Source organism: Sceloporus undulatus, chromosome 3 (assembly GCF_019175285.1).
Source record: "Sceloporus undulatus isolate JIND9_A2432 ecotype Alabama chromosome 3, SceUnd_v1.1, whole genome shotgun sequence".
In the NCBI taxonomy this organism is placed as follows: Eukaryota; Metazoa; Chordata; class Lepidosauria; order Squamata; family Phrynosomatidae; genus Sceloporus; species Sceloporus undulatus.
The window spans coordinates 55,520,701-55,535,306 of record NC_056524.1 but is presented as its reverse complement, the minus strand read 5'-3'; the positions used below and the strand labels follow the sequence as shown (position 1 = coordinate 55,535,306).

Below are 14,606 nucleotides of genomic sequence, written 5' to 3'. Positions count from 1 at the left end.
TGTTATTGCATTAATTTTTTATTTAATATTTGGTTCTTCAAGGTTTTTTTCCTGCAGGAAAATAGAAAAATATTGCAACAAATGTAAGCATTGTCTGAAATAAAAATAATTTAATGTCATCTTCTGGTCTGTCTGTTCCACCCAATTTCATGAGCTGGATTAATATGGCTACTTTTCCTAATTGGAAAAACAATGAGGAATAAGCAATAACATAAAATTATTTTTGGAAATGCATTTTTAATTACTGAGCTGCTTAATTATTGAGTATCATCTAAAGTATCCTGTGAACCTTATCACTATGCAAATGTATTCAGTTTTGGAAACAATTAAATGATAATAAAGCATCCTTTTTTTCTTTTACCATACATTACCGTAATGAAGCTGTTACCTCTCAGTGTGCATTTTAATGAGTTTTAAGTAACATTTTAATGAGCTCAACATTAACATAAACCCAAGGATTAGACTAAATTGAATTTACCAGGAAAAGAGAAAGGTTCATTAAGAGTTAATTATATTGTTTAAGGAAGAATATTATTCATTTTATGAAGTCCCCTCAGCTAAGAGCCCACCAACATATCTATGCTTACTAATAGATATAATAATGTTGTTATTGCTTTGGCATGACACATGGATTTATTCACTATTACTCTTGTGTGGATTTAATAAAGTAGTGTGTTCTTTGCATAGCCAATAATATAGCAAATGCATTTTAATTCTGTTGTACAAAAACTTGAACTTATCCCTTCAAAATTAATGTCTCCAGTTTTTGACATTCAAGTTCTGTTTTACTAAACTTTTATATCAAGAAAATAAATGAATAACATACTTTGATTGGGCCAAACAATGTGTATCCCTGAAGTTGGTCTGACTTCATTTGGAAAAGAATTACAATGGTGTTGAAGCTATTATATTCTTATTCTGATAGTTTGACATATTTTATATATGTTGATAATTTACTATCCTCTTCTTAGAAAAGGCATTCTGCACACAATTTTTGAACTTGCCTTTAGGATAATAAGGGAACAACCTTATGGTTCCAAGGGGGAGCATAGGAATGAAATAAGAGTTCCAAGATTTTAGGAATACTGGATTCTGACATGATTCTGGACCTAGAGCCTCCTAAGCCCCAGTCATGACTCAAACTCAGAGGAGCATTTAGACCAAAGTCGTGCCCTCCAGATATTGTTGAACTGCACGCCCCTGCATTCCTTATTGTTGCCTGTTCTGCCTAAGATCCAAAACACACTGCAGAAATAATCCAGTTTAAGATTGCTTTAACTGCCCTGTCTTAATGCTAGGGAATTTTGAGGACTGTAGTTTTGTAAGACATTTAGCCTTCTCTGTCAGAGAGCTCTGGTGCCACAATAAACTACACTTCCCAGGATTCCCTAGCACTGAGCCAGGGCACTTAAAATGATCTCAAATGGCTTTATTTCTGCATTATCTTCAACCTAAGTGTGCTGGCAGTTACACTACAACAAAAACTTTAGGGCAACCTAAATCCTACCTTTATTTCTCACAAAAGGGGAGGGGGTATTTGTTTATTTTTAATGTCATACATGAAGAAAAAAGCAAAACCAAAAGCAGCTCACTCCCAATTTACAGCATGACAACAAGAGCCCAGAAGGGATTTGGATAGATGGGAGTCTCCAATATAAAATCACCATAGTTTTTGGAGTCCTTCCCCTTAGGATTGGTATCTAAGAATTTCTTTGCTTGCCCTTGCAGAATATTGCTTATGCAGACTATTGCTTATTGGATTTTCAGCATGAGATTGTTCCTTTTGAAAATTAGGGCTAAACCTTTAATAGGATTCTGTGAAACCACTGGAAATCCCAAATGTAAAAGCTACAATTAAATTAGTATTGTATCTGGTCTCAAAGAAACTGAACAGAATTGTTCAGTATGCTACCAGATATATTTGAAATCAGACACGCACATGAATTTTCTATAGAGCCTCTCTCTATTTCTGTATTTTCCTATGTACAAGAAACTCCTTAAGTGAGATGTTTTCTTTCTGAACATTCAGTGAAGCTTGGATTGGTACCAAGTTTAAAATAATTGCAATAACCAAGGTGAATTAGAATTTCATCTCTATCGATTACTTAGATAAAAATAGTTAATGAACAAATTGTATGCAGAAATGTTGACTTGGACAGTCAAGAAAGGCTTCTGGTTTAAAGTAAGCTTTTTAACATAGGCATCCATACTGCTGAAATAATCTGGTGTTACACCTCTTCAACTGCCCTGGCTCAATGCTAAGGAATTGTGGAAACTTGTGGCCTCAGAACAGGACTGCTACATGGTCACCACTGTTTTGTGTTATAGTTAGTCTTCATACATGGGAATGAAAATGAAAAAAACATAACCGAAAAGGGGAAAGAGGAAAAAATGCTGTGTTCCATATCATTCAGCTTTCCTGTTATATCAAGATCTCTATAATAGAATTTTGTTTTTATCCCCCATATAAAACTGTTTCTGTTGACATGTTACATCTTTTCCCCACAGTCTATCTTGTGCTTTAATTCCTTCCAGTCATAAAACAGCCCAGCAGTGTTGTCTATCATCCAGGCTACTTACTTCTTGTTATTGAAAGTTTATTGCATTTCTAAAACAGAGCATACAAACAATGGAAGCATAATTTATTTTGCAACATGTTACCTACATGAAAAATTGGCATGATTGTTCTGAGACATTTTCTTCCATTAACTGGTGCCTGTATTTGATACAGATATGAGCAGTGGATTATGAAGCTGCAAGGGCAGTGTCCATAGTGCAGCTAAAGAAAAATGTAGAATATCCTACAGAACACAAGATTGAGTCCATGTTACATTATACTGTATGATTTAATGGGGGGGGGACAACATCATTCTTTCTTCATCATCACTTGCATTGGTCAGTATGTTTTAGTGGAGCTTCTGAATTAATTTATTCACTGCATACCCTAAAGACACAAATACTGAGTTCTTGCATGGGAGACTACCAACAAATACCAGGTGCTATAGGCAACATTTCACAGGAAGGAAGTGGCAAAACCACTTCTGAGTATTCCTTGTGTAAGAAAACTCAATGAAAATCATGGTGTCACCATAAGGCAACAGACAACTTGGAGGTGTGTGCACATGTACACACATACATACACATAAATACAGGTACCCAACTGGGATACATTTTGTTGTTACATCCCCACCCCTCAAAACTCACTTAGATCACTTCTAATTTGGAGTAATTTTTGGAGTATGGACTCCCAGGGCTGCTTCTTAAAATACTTATTTTGATGTTCATCTGTTGTAACCTGAGAGCATAGATGATGTCCTTGCAACAGCTCGTTCCAATATATGTGTTGCATTCACTTTTCCTAATTGGGTGCTTTAAACTTTATGGGATAGACTGACCTTGTACATCCAAGCTATGCAATAATAAATCTCTCTTTAATGGAGAGAATAGTTCCTGTGCTACTGAAGAATGCTGTTGTAAGATTCCCTTTTAAACAACCCAACCTAGATCTTGCAAATCCTAGTAATTAAAGGCCAGCAACAGATTTGCTATACTTTTGCAAACATATGCATCTCAGGATGCACTCATTTCTTAAATGTTTTATATGAAGCTAGTTGTTTACATCTGTTTTGATCAAATTGCAAGATGCTTTCAAGACTGAAAGCAGTTTAGCTATACAGGTGCATAATTTTCATTAAGAATGAGATTACTGTATATGTTGTTTGATGACAGCAATTGTATCTCCCTTATTCTTTGTATTTTGATGAAGCTGAAAAGGGACAGGAGGTAAAATAGAAACAAACACATTTCCCCCATGTAATAATTCCTGCACAACACTATGGATGTTGAATATCAGAAGAACATGGCACAACATTTTCATTATTTTTTCCTGACAGAAACCCCATTTTTTTGACCTGGGAACAAATACTTGTAGATATTCTTTCCATCCCTATCTTGGACTTCCTATCAGGATATTTAGACAAATTGGGAGGTCACACAAGACTTGGGGATTTCAAAAGTCAGGTGATAAGTGGTACAGTGTTATCTGGATTGAATTAGGAAGCAAAATAAATTTGGTTTATTAGTACTGTCTAAGATATACAGGTAAAAGTATTCCCCTTTGACAAACTTGTCAAGTCATATCCAACTGTAGGGGGTGGTGTTCATCTCCATTGCTAAACTGCAGCTAGTGCTGTCAAAGATGACTCTGTGAGCATGTAGGAAGCATGACTGCACAGAACACTGTTGCCTTCCCACTGAGGTATTACCTATTTATCTACTTGCACTTTTACATGCTTTTGAACTGCTGGGTTGGCAGACGTTGGGACTAGTAATGGGAGCTCACGCCATCATGCAGTGCTTGGGGCTCGAACTGCTGACTTGAATCAGAATCAGCATCTTAACTCCTGAGCCACCATGTCCCTCTTTATATCTTGTGAGATATGTCTTACAACACATATCTTGTAAGATATAAAGAACATAAAAACATCCTAAAGCCTTTTTAATCCACCATTCTGTCCATTTGACATTATGACCAACTATTTGCTTATGGAGCATGAGTGCAAATGTCTTTTCCTTCTCACATTTGCAGGAAAGTATACTGGACTGGGTTATTCTCCTCCTCCTCCTCCTCCCCCCCCCCCCCATTTTAGGAAAGTTTTTAGATGGAACCTATAAAGGCATCCCACCCACCCTACTTTCTGGGCTTGACAGATGACAGCAGTGTTGTACAAAAAAAGAAGCCAAAGAGGAGAGGAAGACATAGTGGCAGACTTTCTCAGTAGTCCTGGAGGGAGGGACAGTGCTGACAATAGTGTCAGCCATTAGGGGGACAATTTTGGTCTCAGTGGCATGCTTGTTTTTGATAAGAATTTGTTTTCATAAAACTTTAGAAAACTCTTTGATGAAACCTGTCAGTCATTTTGATTTTATTTTCTTTTTATTTCTTTTTATTTTTTTATTTTTTATTTTTTGGAGTTGACGACAAAGCAACAGTTGACAAAACACTAGATTCTCATATTGTAAGGAAAATCTTCATATCCATGATAGCTGTTTGGTATGAGTGTTTGTTCATGTACTGTGTAAACTTTAAAAAGGATTCTGTACGTGAATCAACACACTTCTATGGTGATTAAAAATTTGTGAACTATAAAATAGATTTTTTTTTAACTATAAAGATTATTTGGTGAAAGGACTAATGAGATAAGCACTTGTTTTTTTGCTGACCTCATGTAAGATGACCTACAGAGTCATAGCATACAGTCGGTCCTGCAGATTGTGCATCCATGGATTCAATTATCTATGGCTTTAAAATATTTGAAAAAGTATCCAAAAAACAACACACACACACCTCATTTTATATAAGTGACACTATTTTGCTATGCCATTGAATATAATAGGACTTGAACATCTAGGGATATCAGGGCTATATGTGTGTGAGTGTGCTGGAACCAAAACCCCAGCAGATACCAAGGACCCACTGTATACTGAAAGTATACTGCAATTCACTATGAAGCCTTCCATTAACAATTGTTAAATATGTTAAAAGCCATACTAAAACAAATGTATCCAGCGTTGCAGTTGTATAAGTTCACCATCTGTTTTGTAAGCAGCAGGAAATGTATCCAGCAACATCAGAAGAAAAGCCTATCCATTGTGAACCGGAGGGGGGGGGGGGAGGCAGCCCCAAAGATTCCATTGGCATATGCACAGTCCTTGTAATTTGGCCTTTAGGAAGTCTACATTTACAAAAGAGAAAGGGTGTGGGGGCTTAGTATTGCTTATTGCTTTCTCTCCCTTGTTTGGCTGTCAAAACAAAACTGAAGCATTTTAAGATTTATGACCAACATGTAATGAGATTGCTGAATGTTAACTGCAGCATTCAGAATTCATTATGAGCTGAAAAGAAGGAAGGATAAAGTTATTAGGGCTTCAGTACAGTGTTTTCAGACAACATTGTTTTCAGATTTTTTTAGCTTACTCACATATATTTTATATTCTAGATTAGAAAGATCTGAATTCTTCATGTCACCCAGCAGTCAAATAGAATCTTTCAAGAAAATATGGCGATGTCAGCTTGCATTCAGTGAACACAGTCAATCACAAAAATGTACAGGATGCTCACCTCTCTGTCATATTGGCCTGGGAAAAATAAAAAGCAGAACCCATTATGAAAGCTTCAGCACAAATCTCTTTATGCAAGAAAGTTAAGTTTCCTTAAACCACTTAGCTGTTGATGACAGATTTCACAGACCAACTCCCAGAGGTTGCAACTAATGATTGCAACACCTGGTTCAACTCAAGAAGATGAAAGGTCAGCAGAGAGTGGAATTTTCCCCAATGTAAAGTAGTTCATGAGTAGGATTTGGCAAAGCTGTGTCTCTAGTGTTTAATCAGATTGATATTCTTAATGATTTTCCTAACAAAATTATTTCATAGAGTTTGTCCTGATTCAAGCAAGCACACCCCATTATTGATACTGATTGAAACCACTGTGGTACAATGCACTGTTGAAACTGAAAAGAAAGGAGATAGCAAAAGTGTCAGTCTTGACTTTAATATATCCAAAAGTAAGCTCTGAAGTGCCAGAGCACAGAAGGTCCAAAGAGGAACCAGGAAAGAGGGAAAAGATAGAGAAAAAGGATGAAGCTAGAAAACGAACATTTTTATAGCAACCTTCTGCCCACAACTGCAGACTTCTAAATTGAGCTGTTAGGGCTTTACTGCAGATTGTAAGAGATGCTTTCATAGGTTCTTGCTCATGAAGAGAGCTTTACTCACAAGCAGTCCAACACACTGAGCAGTACATGCTCCCCGTCACTGATGTGGAGACAGAGACAAATTTGCAGATGAAACCACAAGTCCATCTATACTCAGCTCCAGCATCTCCTCACCTACAAACTGTAGCCGCTAAACTTATAACTATATCATATTAATAATATTGGCAGGATATGTATGTATGTATGTATGTACGTATGGTTAGCGTAACTTTATTTTTCATCCGTAAAACCTGAGATGTGCATCATAATTATTTAAATAATGATGCATGTCTGTGCATGCAAATGCATACATTGGACATGAGTATATATGGAATTTGTAAAACAATATCTGCCTAATCTTTGTGTGGACAGAAGGAGGAACCACAGACTATGAGAAAAGAATGCAAATTATTTCAAACCTCTTGATAGACTTGTTCTTCTTCCTTCTAGTTTAGATCCTTCGACCATAGGTTTTGGGCTCATGGGACATGGGCCAGATTGAAAACTAGAGGCAGACAGATGGCTATTTGTAATCATCATGTAAATGTAAATCCTGTGTGTGTGTGTGTGTGTGTGTGTGTGTTCAAAACACAGACACAGAGAGACACACAAACCCAGTAAGGCCAGAGAGCTTCTATAGTAAAAGGGAGGATTAAGCCATGTATATATAGATTAGAATAATTTTGACCCCTCTATTCACTTCTCTATAAAACACTCAGACTCCTTTAAACAACTTTTCAGAGCCATGGCAAAGGAAAGGAATAAATTTTCTATAGAGTTCCTAGACTTTATAGACATTATTTTGACCTGGATCTGGATTTTGTCCTACATTGGCAGGTGTTAGTGAAGAGTTGCCTTGGTAGCAGGCCTTTATTCTACTGTAGCAGGTGCTTTAGCTGCAAGTGTTCATCTTCATAATACTTTTCTGAAATGAAATCCCATATTGTCAGTAAACTTGCCCATAGTTCCCAAATACACTACATTGTATTTCATAGAGGATACTTCACATAGTAATTGTTCACTTTTACTAACTTCATCAGTTATTTTGTCTGTTTTCAATCAGTCCTTCCAAGTTTATTAATTGCCTTTATAAAACAAAATAATTTTTTTTAAAAAAATACTTAGAACTTTACTTGTGACCATTAAAAACTTCTCTGCCTCCTCCACACCAGACTTCTCTCACTCCCTTCACTTTGCACAAAATGTACTAATGTAGACTTTCAGATGTGAAGGTCCTTTGGTCCCTAATTATGATATTATCCAAAGGTATTTAGAACCATATATAAATGTTACAGGTGATAAATAATTAGTGCTACTACTTAGTGTTCCACAATCCACAGTGATATCAACATCTTGAAAGATTTATCTTTCTTATAGACCTTGCAGATTTCATGGTACCCTGCAGTGAGTCCAGGTTGCTATAAAACCAGTTTGCTGTAGACATTTGAGGGAACTAACATTACTTAGTACTGATAAAGCTAATATTGCTAATGTCAAGCTAATGGGGAGGTATCACCTCTCTGCTCACCAAAATAACAGCAAATTGTAGCAATAGTGTCAGTTATTTTGCTTGGCCTACACATGAGGCTGTGAAATATTATTCTTCAGAGTGTTCAGTTCACAAACACTATGTTTGCAAGGTCCTTAGTTGGTAAGGTTGTTGCTGTTATCAATAATTCACTATTCATAGGTGCTGGAATGTTACACTTGTGCTCTGATTATTATAATTGTTATAATAACAGTTATTTATGTTTTTTTCAAAACATTAAGGCCACCCATACCCACTATTTCTGTATTAATGACATATTATAAATAATATGGGTACAGTCCTTTTACAAGAGGGTTCTGAAGGACACCTTCATCTCATAAGGTTTCTTTTAAAGAAAATGGAATCCTTTCCAAAATGTTTGTGCCAATTTCTTTATTGTTATTTTATGTGTCTAGACTTGGCATACATAGACAGTCCTTTTATACCGGAAAGGAAATTAGCGTTTAATTAGTTTCTCCCTCTTAGGATTTACCTGTGTGTCTTGAAAATACTGAAATGATAAGCAGAAACCCGTATCTATAGCTGAAAACCAGATTTATATGCATGCTCAACTCAGCCCATTCAGTGGCTAATCCATGTGCATATAAATTTTATCCTTGCGTGTAACACACGGAAATGGAAAATGTGCAGTTCAAAATGTTAAAACGGAGCACATTTTATTAACAGCAAAAGCAGTAAATTAAATCTGCTTATAAGCTGAGAGTGAGTGATTTTTGCTGAACTGTTCTGGGCTGCTCTTTTAGTAAGATGCAGGCTTTCTTTGATTTCTCAGAGGGCTCTTTTTCCATTAAAGGTAAAGTCTGTATTAAAGCAAAAATGAGACTCTTGCATAGCTGAATGGCAAAAAAGGGGAGATGTTCTTAATTTTTGTAGGTGCTCAGTTTGGAACTATTTTCTGATTTCTATTTATAAGGGTAAAGAGTATCATAAAGGTAGGAACACATGTGAAAGAATAATGATAAAGTGGCTATGAGTTCTATACACTAAAGTCTAACTCTCTCTGTTGTGAGATTATTTACAAAGGAAGTATTATGTGTACCCTGATTTAGTTTGCTAGCAGAAGAAAGTAACCTGCATGCATTTGCCTCCTTTTTATTTTTTTGTCACAACAACATCTGCTATAATATTTAAAGAGATGGCTAGAAAAATCATGATTACAAAATTATTAAACAAGAATGGAAAAAGCAAATACCCTGCTACTGCCATTTATGTATCTTGGCACCCTTCAGAACAGATTGTCGTTATTCTAAAAAGCAAAAATAAAAATGCCAAATTTGCAGCAAAACTACATAGCTGTATCACCTGTTCTTTTGTCCAGTCAGCTTTTAAATAGCAATTGTGGAGGCAGGTGCCTGTTCAGAAATAAGTACACCAGATTTTCAAAGGTAACAAGCAAGGTCCAGCATGCTTCTTTCTTTTATGAAAAGAGTTCAATGTCAGAACAGCAGTAACAGTATAAGGATTTTTCCTCTGCAGAAGGTCACACTGGCCAGATGTTACTTGGCAAACAATGGCTGCAGAACAGAAAGGAAACCATGTCTGTATGTTTGTGTTTATACAAGAGGTATATCTATTAAATAGATGTGACATCCATTCCAATACACATATAATTCAAAAAAGCTACTTATACCATCCATATTAAATAGATACCATGAACTACTGAGTAAAGAAATTCATTTTTCTTCTGTATGTTATGTATAGCAAAACTATTTGTTTATCTGTATTTTTCTATATTTTTTGTACCAGTACTACGAGATGATTTCCGGCAGAACCCTACAGATGTTGTTGTGGCAGCAGGTGAACCAGCCATTTTGGAGTGCCAGCCTCCGCGAGGACATCCTGAACCCACTATCTATTGGAAAAAAGACAAAATCCAAATTGATGACAGAGAAGAGAGAATCAGTGTAAGTCATAGAATCATAGGCCTGTTACAGACTGCCAAAATAAAGCTGCTTCGGGTCTCTTTGGAGGTATGCTGTTTAAATGATGCATGCACCCTAAGAATCCGGAAGCTGCACCAAAGCTGCACTCCAGTGCTTAGGAATGGAGTGTGGCTTTGGCGCAACCTCCGGCCTCTTAGGACCCATGCATCATTTAAATAGCATACCTCCAAAGAGACCCGAAGCAGCTTTATTTTGGCAGTCTGTAACAGGCCATAGAATCGAAGACCCATGGAGTAGGAAGAGACCATTAGGTGCATCCAGTCCAACTCTCTGCCATGCAGGAATACACAGTTAAAACACTCCTGACAGATGACCATTCAGCTTCTCTTTAAAAACCTCAAAAGAAGGTGGCGTGACCACTCTTCAAAGCAGCATTATCCACTGTTGAATAGCTCTTGCCATCAGGACATTCTTCCTAATATTTATGTGGAATCTCTTTTCCTGTAGTCTGATATTCCAGGAGAGGTCTGACTAAAGCAGAAAAAATAGTATTATTATTTCTTCGATCTAGACACCATACTCTTGTTGATGCACCCTAGAATTACATTGGCTTTCTTAGCTGCCATATCACATTGCTGACTTGTCTTCAGCCTGTGGCCTACTAAGACTCATAGGGCCTATACAGGTTGGCACTTTGTGCTGGCCTGTAGGCGGAATTAGAGCACAGCTTCTGGACGCCATGTCCCTGCTCCTGTGGCACCATTTTGGTGTGCACCGGTCTACATGGCACTCACCATCATGATGCACGTGGACATGGACCAAAAGGAAGGGATAACAGTCAGTAAGCTCAAAGTGTCTCATCACATTTTTTTTTTTTTTTGGTCCTAGAAAGGAGCACACATTTAGAGACATCTTGTTAGCCCCACAAACTACTGTTTCTGTACTCCTCAGCACAGAGCTACCACCACCACACACCTCCTCCAAGGTTTGACAGAGGCCATTCTATGTGCTGGACCTTCCAAGGTCTCATGAACCTTCTCTTAGGACTGGCATTGCTGATCTTCTTGTTTCCTGTCATCATTACTGATAAGGGAAAGAGCTTCAAATTGAATCTGTAGCTCCAAATTCATATAATGATCCCTGGTCCTTCTACTTCCTACATGTAACTTTTCTCCAACTATCTACATCCTGTGTATGAGAACTGATCTCCCCTCCAGAGACATCCCCTGTATTTTTTTTCCAAACGAAAGCCTGCTATGCTCTTTCCAAGAGATCCTCATGCTCCTTAATATGCTATAGAGTGGATAAATGGGCCTTAAATTCCTTGACCTTCACTTCCAACAGGAGGACCATCTTTCATTTGGTGCAAGTGAACTTACCTACATCCTTCAACAAGAATACAAACATACTACAGCTGTTGCAGGTGATTGCAGCAACTCACACACTACTCATATTCAGTAGTCTTAAGCAGTCACTGAAACAGAACTCAGTGCATGTCCCACTCAAAACACCCACACAAAACAGCCCTATTGGTGTCACTTGTTAGCCGAATTACAGAGACTGGGGTGCAGCTATACAGAGAGCTAGTGGCTGCTAGCTTTTCCCTCCACTAAGTTTTTGATTCACTCTCTCTGAGCAAAATCCTGTCTCCCCTGAGATAAGGTGCTCATGAAGGGTGTCTGGTGCTACTCACAGTACAGCAACAGCCTGCTAATGAGCACACAGTCACACTCCCACTCAGCTCATACAATCAACCCAATAGACACAAGGTCACCAAACTACAATAGAACAATTCACTCACAATCAAGGCTCAAACAAACAAACAGCACTATCCCTAACTGACCCTCACCCTTGACCCAACAAACTCTTCCCAAAGTCTCCGGGGATGGGAAGTCTAACCCAAACGAGCCTAGTTCACCTTATTCTGTCTCTTCCACCACACAAAACAACCCTATTTGTTTCTCCTGTTAGCTGTTGTTTGTCCACGTAAAAAGGAGATTTCTGTGTAGATTTTCAGGAAAATTACGAAACTTTTATATCAATATGAATCACAGAAAAACTTAGTCTGTTGTGTATTGTATATATGGGTTGTTAAATTTAAACTAAAGCACCTGGTATATTTTACTGGTCTCCCATGCAAGAATTAACTATTGTTGACCCTGCTAGCCTCCAAGATCAGATGGGATCTGGGCCTTCAGGGCAATGTATCATTATATTATAATTGTCAGCTAATAACATAATTCCATAGACAGTTAAACTGGACAACTTGTAGATGGAGTCTCTGGAAGGAGTCTTGTTTTAGAAATTGAACAATTTTGCAGCTAAAGCTCATATAAAGCACTGCTATTCTCTCCAGGTCAAGTGTTATGCCTTTAGAAATGCTGGTTTTCTTCCAAGTAGTCTGGTTAAATAAGTATATTGTCTGAGGGTATCACAGTATTGAAAGAGATGCTCCTCAATTCTCCTCATTTTTTCATTATGGGCTTCTATATAGGAACAGTTGTTCTTACTATCAGCTGTCTAGTGAAAGTAATTCCTCTGAAAATCTACTTGTATCTAAAATAATAATAATAATAATAAAATAACAGAAGGGATTCCAATGTGCTCCCTCTCCTCAGTGCCTCTCCTATTTTACTTCATGATAAAATGAGTTGTAAATTATGATATGCATAGAATGGTGCTATGGAAATAGGTACAACAACTATTTCAAATTAAATATTTTAATTCCATTTTTCTAGATTTCTGAAGTGGAGTTCTCATTGTACTAATATTAATAGGCATCCCCCACTCTTTTTTTTCTTTCCATTTTTACAATAGATACGAGGTGGCAAGCTTATGATTTCAAACACAAGAAAGAGTGATGCTGGAATGTACACATGTGTTGGCACCAATATGGTTGGAGAGAGGGACAGTGATCCAGCAGAACTGACTGTCTTTGGTAAAGAAATGTCTTTGATTCTTCTTCTGAGGTGGAAATAGAAAACATTAATGATGAAATTCAACCAGTATCATAGTATAAAACCAGTCCTGTAAAAGCTAATTTGTATAATAATGCTGCATTTCAAAGTGTACAGTGACTCCAAAATTTCAAGATGTCTAATAAACATCTAAAATGAAACAAGTCCTGCCCACCAGAGAAAGAGGTTAAACTCAGTCCAAGAATCATGAGTAAAGGAATAAACTTGGGAACATTGCTTGTCCCAAAAATCATCAAATATAATTGAGACACCTTTAACAATGTTGACAGATTGTGCTTCTGAGAGTTCAGAGTCATGTTGCCTGTTTAAATTTTTTCTTATTTCCCTTGGCTGAAAGATCAAATAATTTGAAAAACTCCAAAAAACAGACATTTTTAATCGCATTGCTCGTTTCCAAAGTGATTGTTCTTTTAAATTTGTTTAACAATTCAGTTTTTTGTGCTGATGTTGAACCAAAAGATAGGCAATGTCAGTGGAACTTGTTTTCTTCAAGAGAAAAGTTAAACACAGAAATGAATGGATGTTAATATGATCTGAAACTGTCTTATTAACAACTAGATAATGGATAATATTGTAAAACCTTCCTTTTATAGAACTCTTGGTAATGAGATTTTTATACATTATTAACAGGATTTCTATAGGTGTTAGGTTTTAAACAGTGCCCAAAAATTAGGAAAATTACTCTACCCAATATTACTACTACTACTAATAATAATAATAATAATAATAATAATAATAATATCATCATCCTATGTTCTACTTCTATTACTTATATGGAAGAACTTTTAGTATGCATGATTTTACTTTGTATTCCAAATGGTGCATTTCTGCCATGAAAACCTTCTTTTTAAGGTGTACAAAAGTGGGGAAAAATAAATAAAAGCATCAGTTTTGGGGAGTTCAAGGTATATAGAAAAATTATAAGAATTTAATTGGTGACATTTGGCAATGACCAGAATGTTTCTAGAATAGCTGGTGGCATTTCTACACCGAAGTATGCCATGTTAAGTAAAAAGGTTAATAGAGTAGTGGATTAGTATATCCGTTACAGCTACTGAATTAGAATGCATCCAATAATACGTATTAAATTAGTTAAGGCCTTCTATATTCCTTTGTTAGACACTTTCCCTGTAATACTAAGAATACTATTACCAGTAATGTTATTACTGTATGAAATTGCAAAAAGTTCAAAGGTTAGTTAAATGAATTTATAAGTAGGCTGAAAATCCATTGGGATATGCAGGTAAATGTCTGTCCTAAAGAGTTCTGACAACTATTAATGTTTGCTTCATCTGTTGAATGTTGTACAGCTGATCATACTATCCTCCATAATCTAGTCACAAGGCACAGTGACATCCTTCTAGATGTCAAGAAAATTGTGATGACTTCCATTTTTGCAGAAAAGTAAACACTCAGAACATTACAATGCCACAGAACCATT

General features: G+C 36.7%; 1 protein-coding gene across 14 annotated transcripts in view; it reads left to right on the top strand.

Moving 5' to 3' along the window:
• ROBO2 (roundabout guidance receptor 2) overlaps positions 1 to 14,606 on the top strand; it is a 1,416,559-nt gene that overhangs the window by 1,210,607 nt on the left and 191,346 nt on the right. For all 14 annotated transcript variants that reach the window (XM_042456971.1, XM_042456981.1, XM_042456970.1 and 11 more), the window contains 2 exons: positions 10,051 to 10,208; positions 13,005 to 13,125. In XM_042456971.1, the coding sequence (XP_042312905.1) occupies positions 10,051 to 10,208; positions 13,005 to 13,125 (279 nt within the window). The remainder of the gene's footprint in view (positions 1 to 10,050; positions 10,209 to 13,004; positions 13,126 to 14,606) is intronic.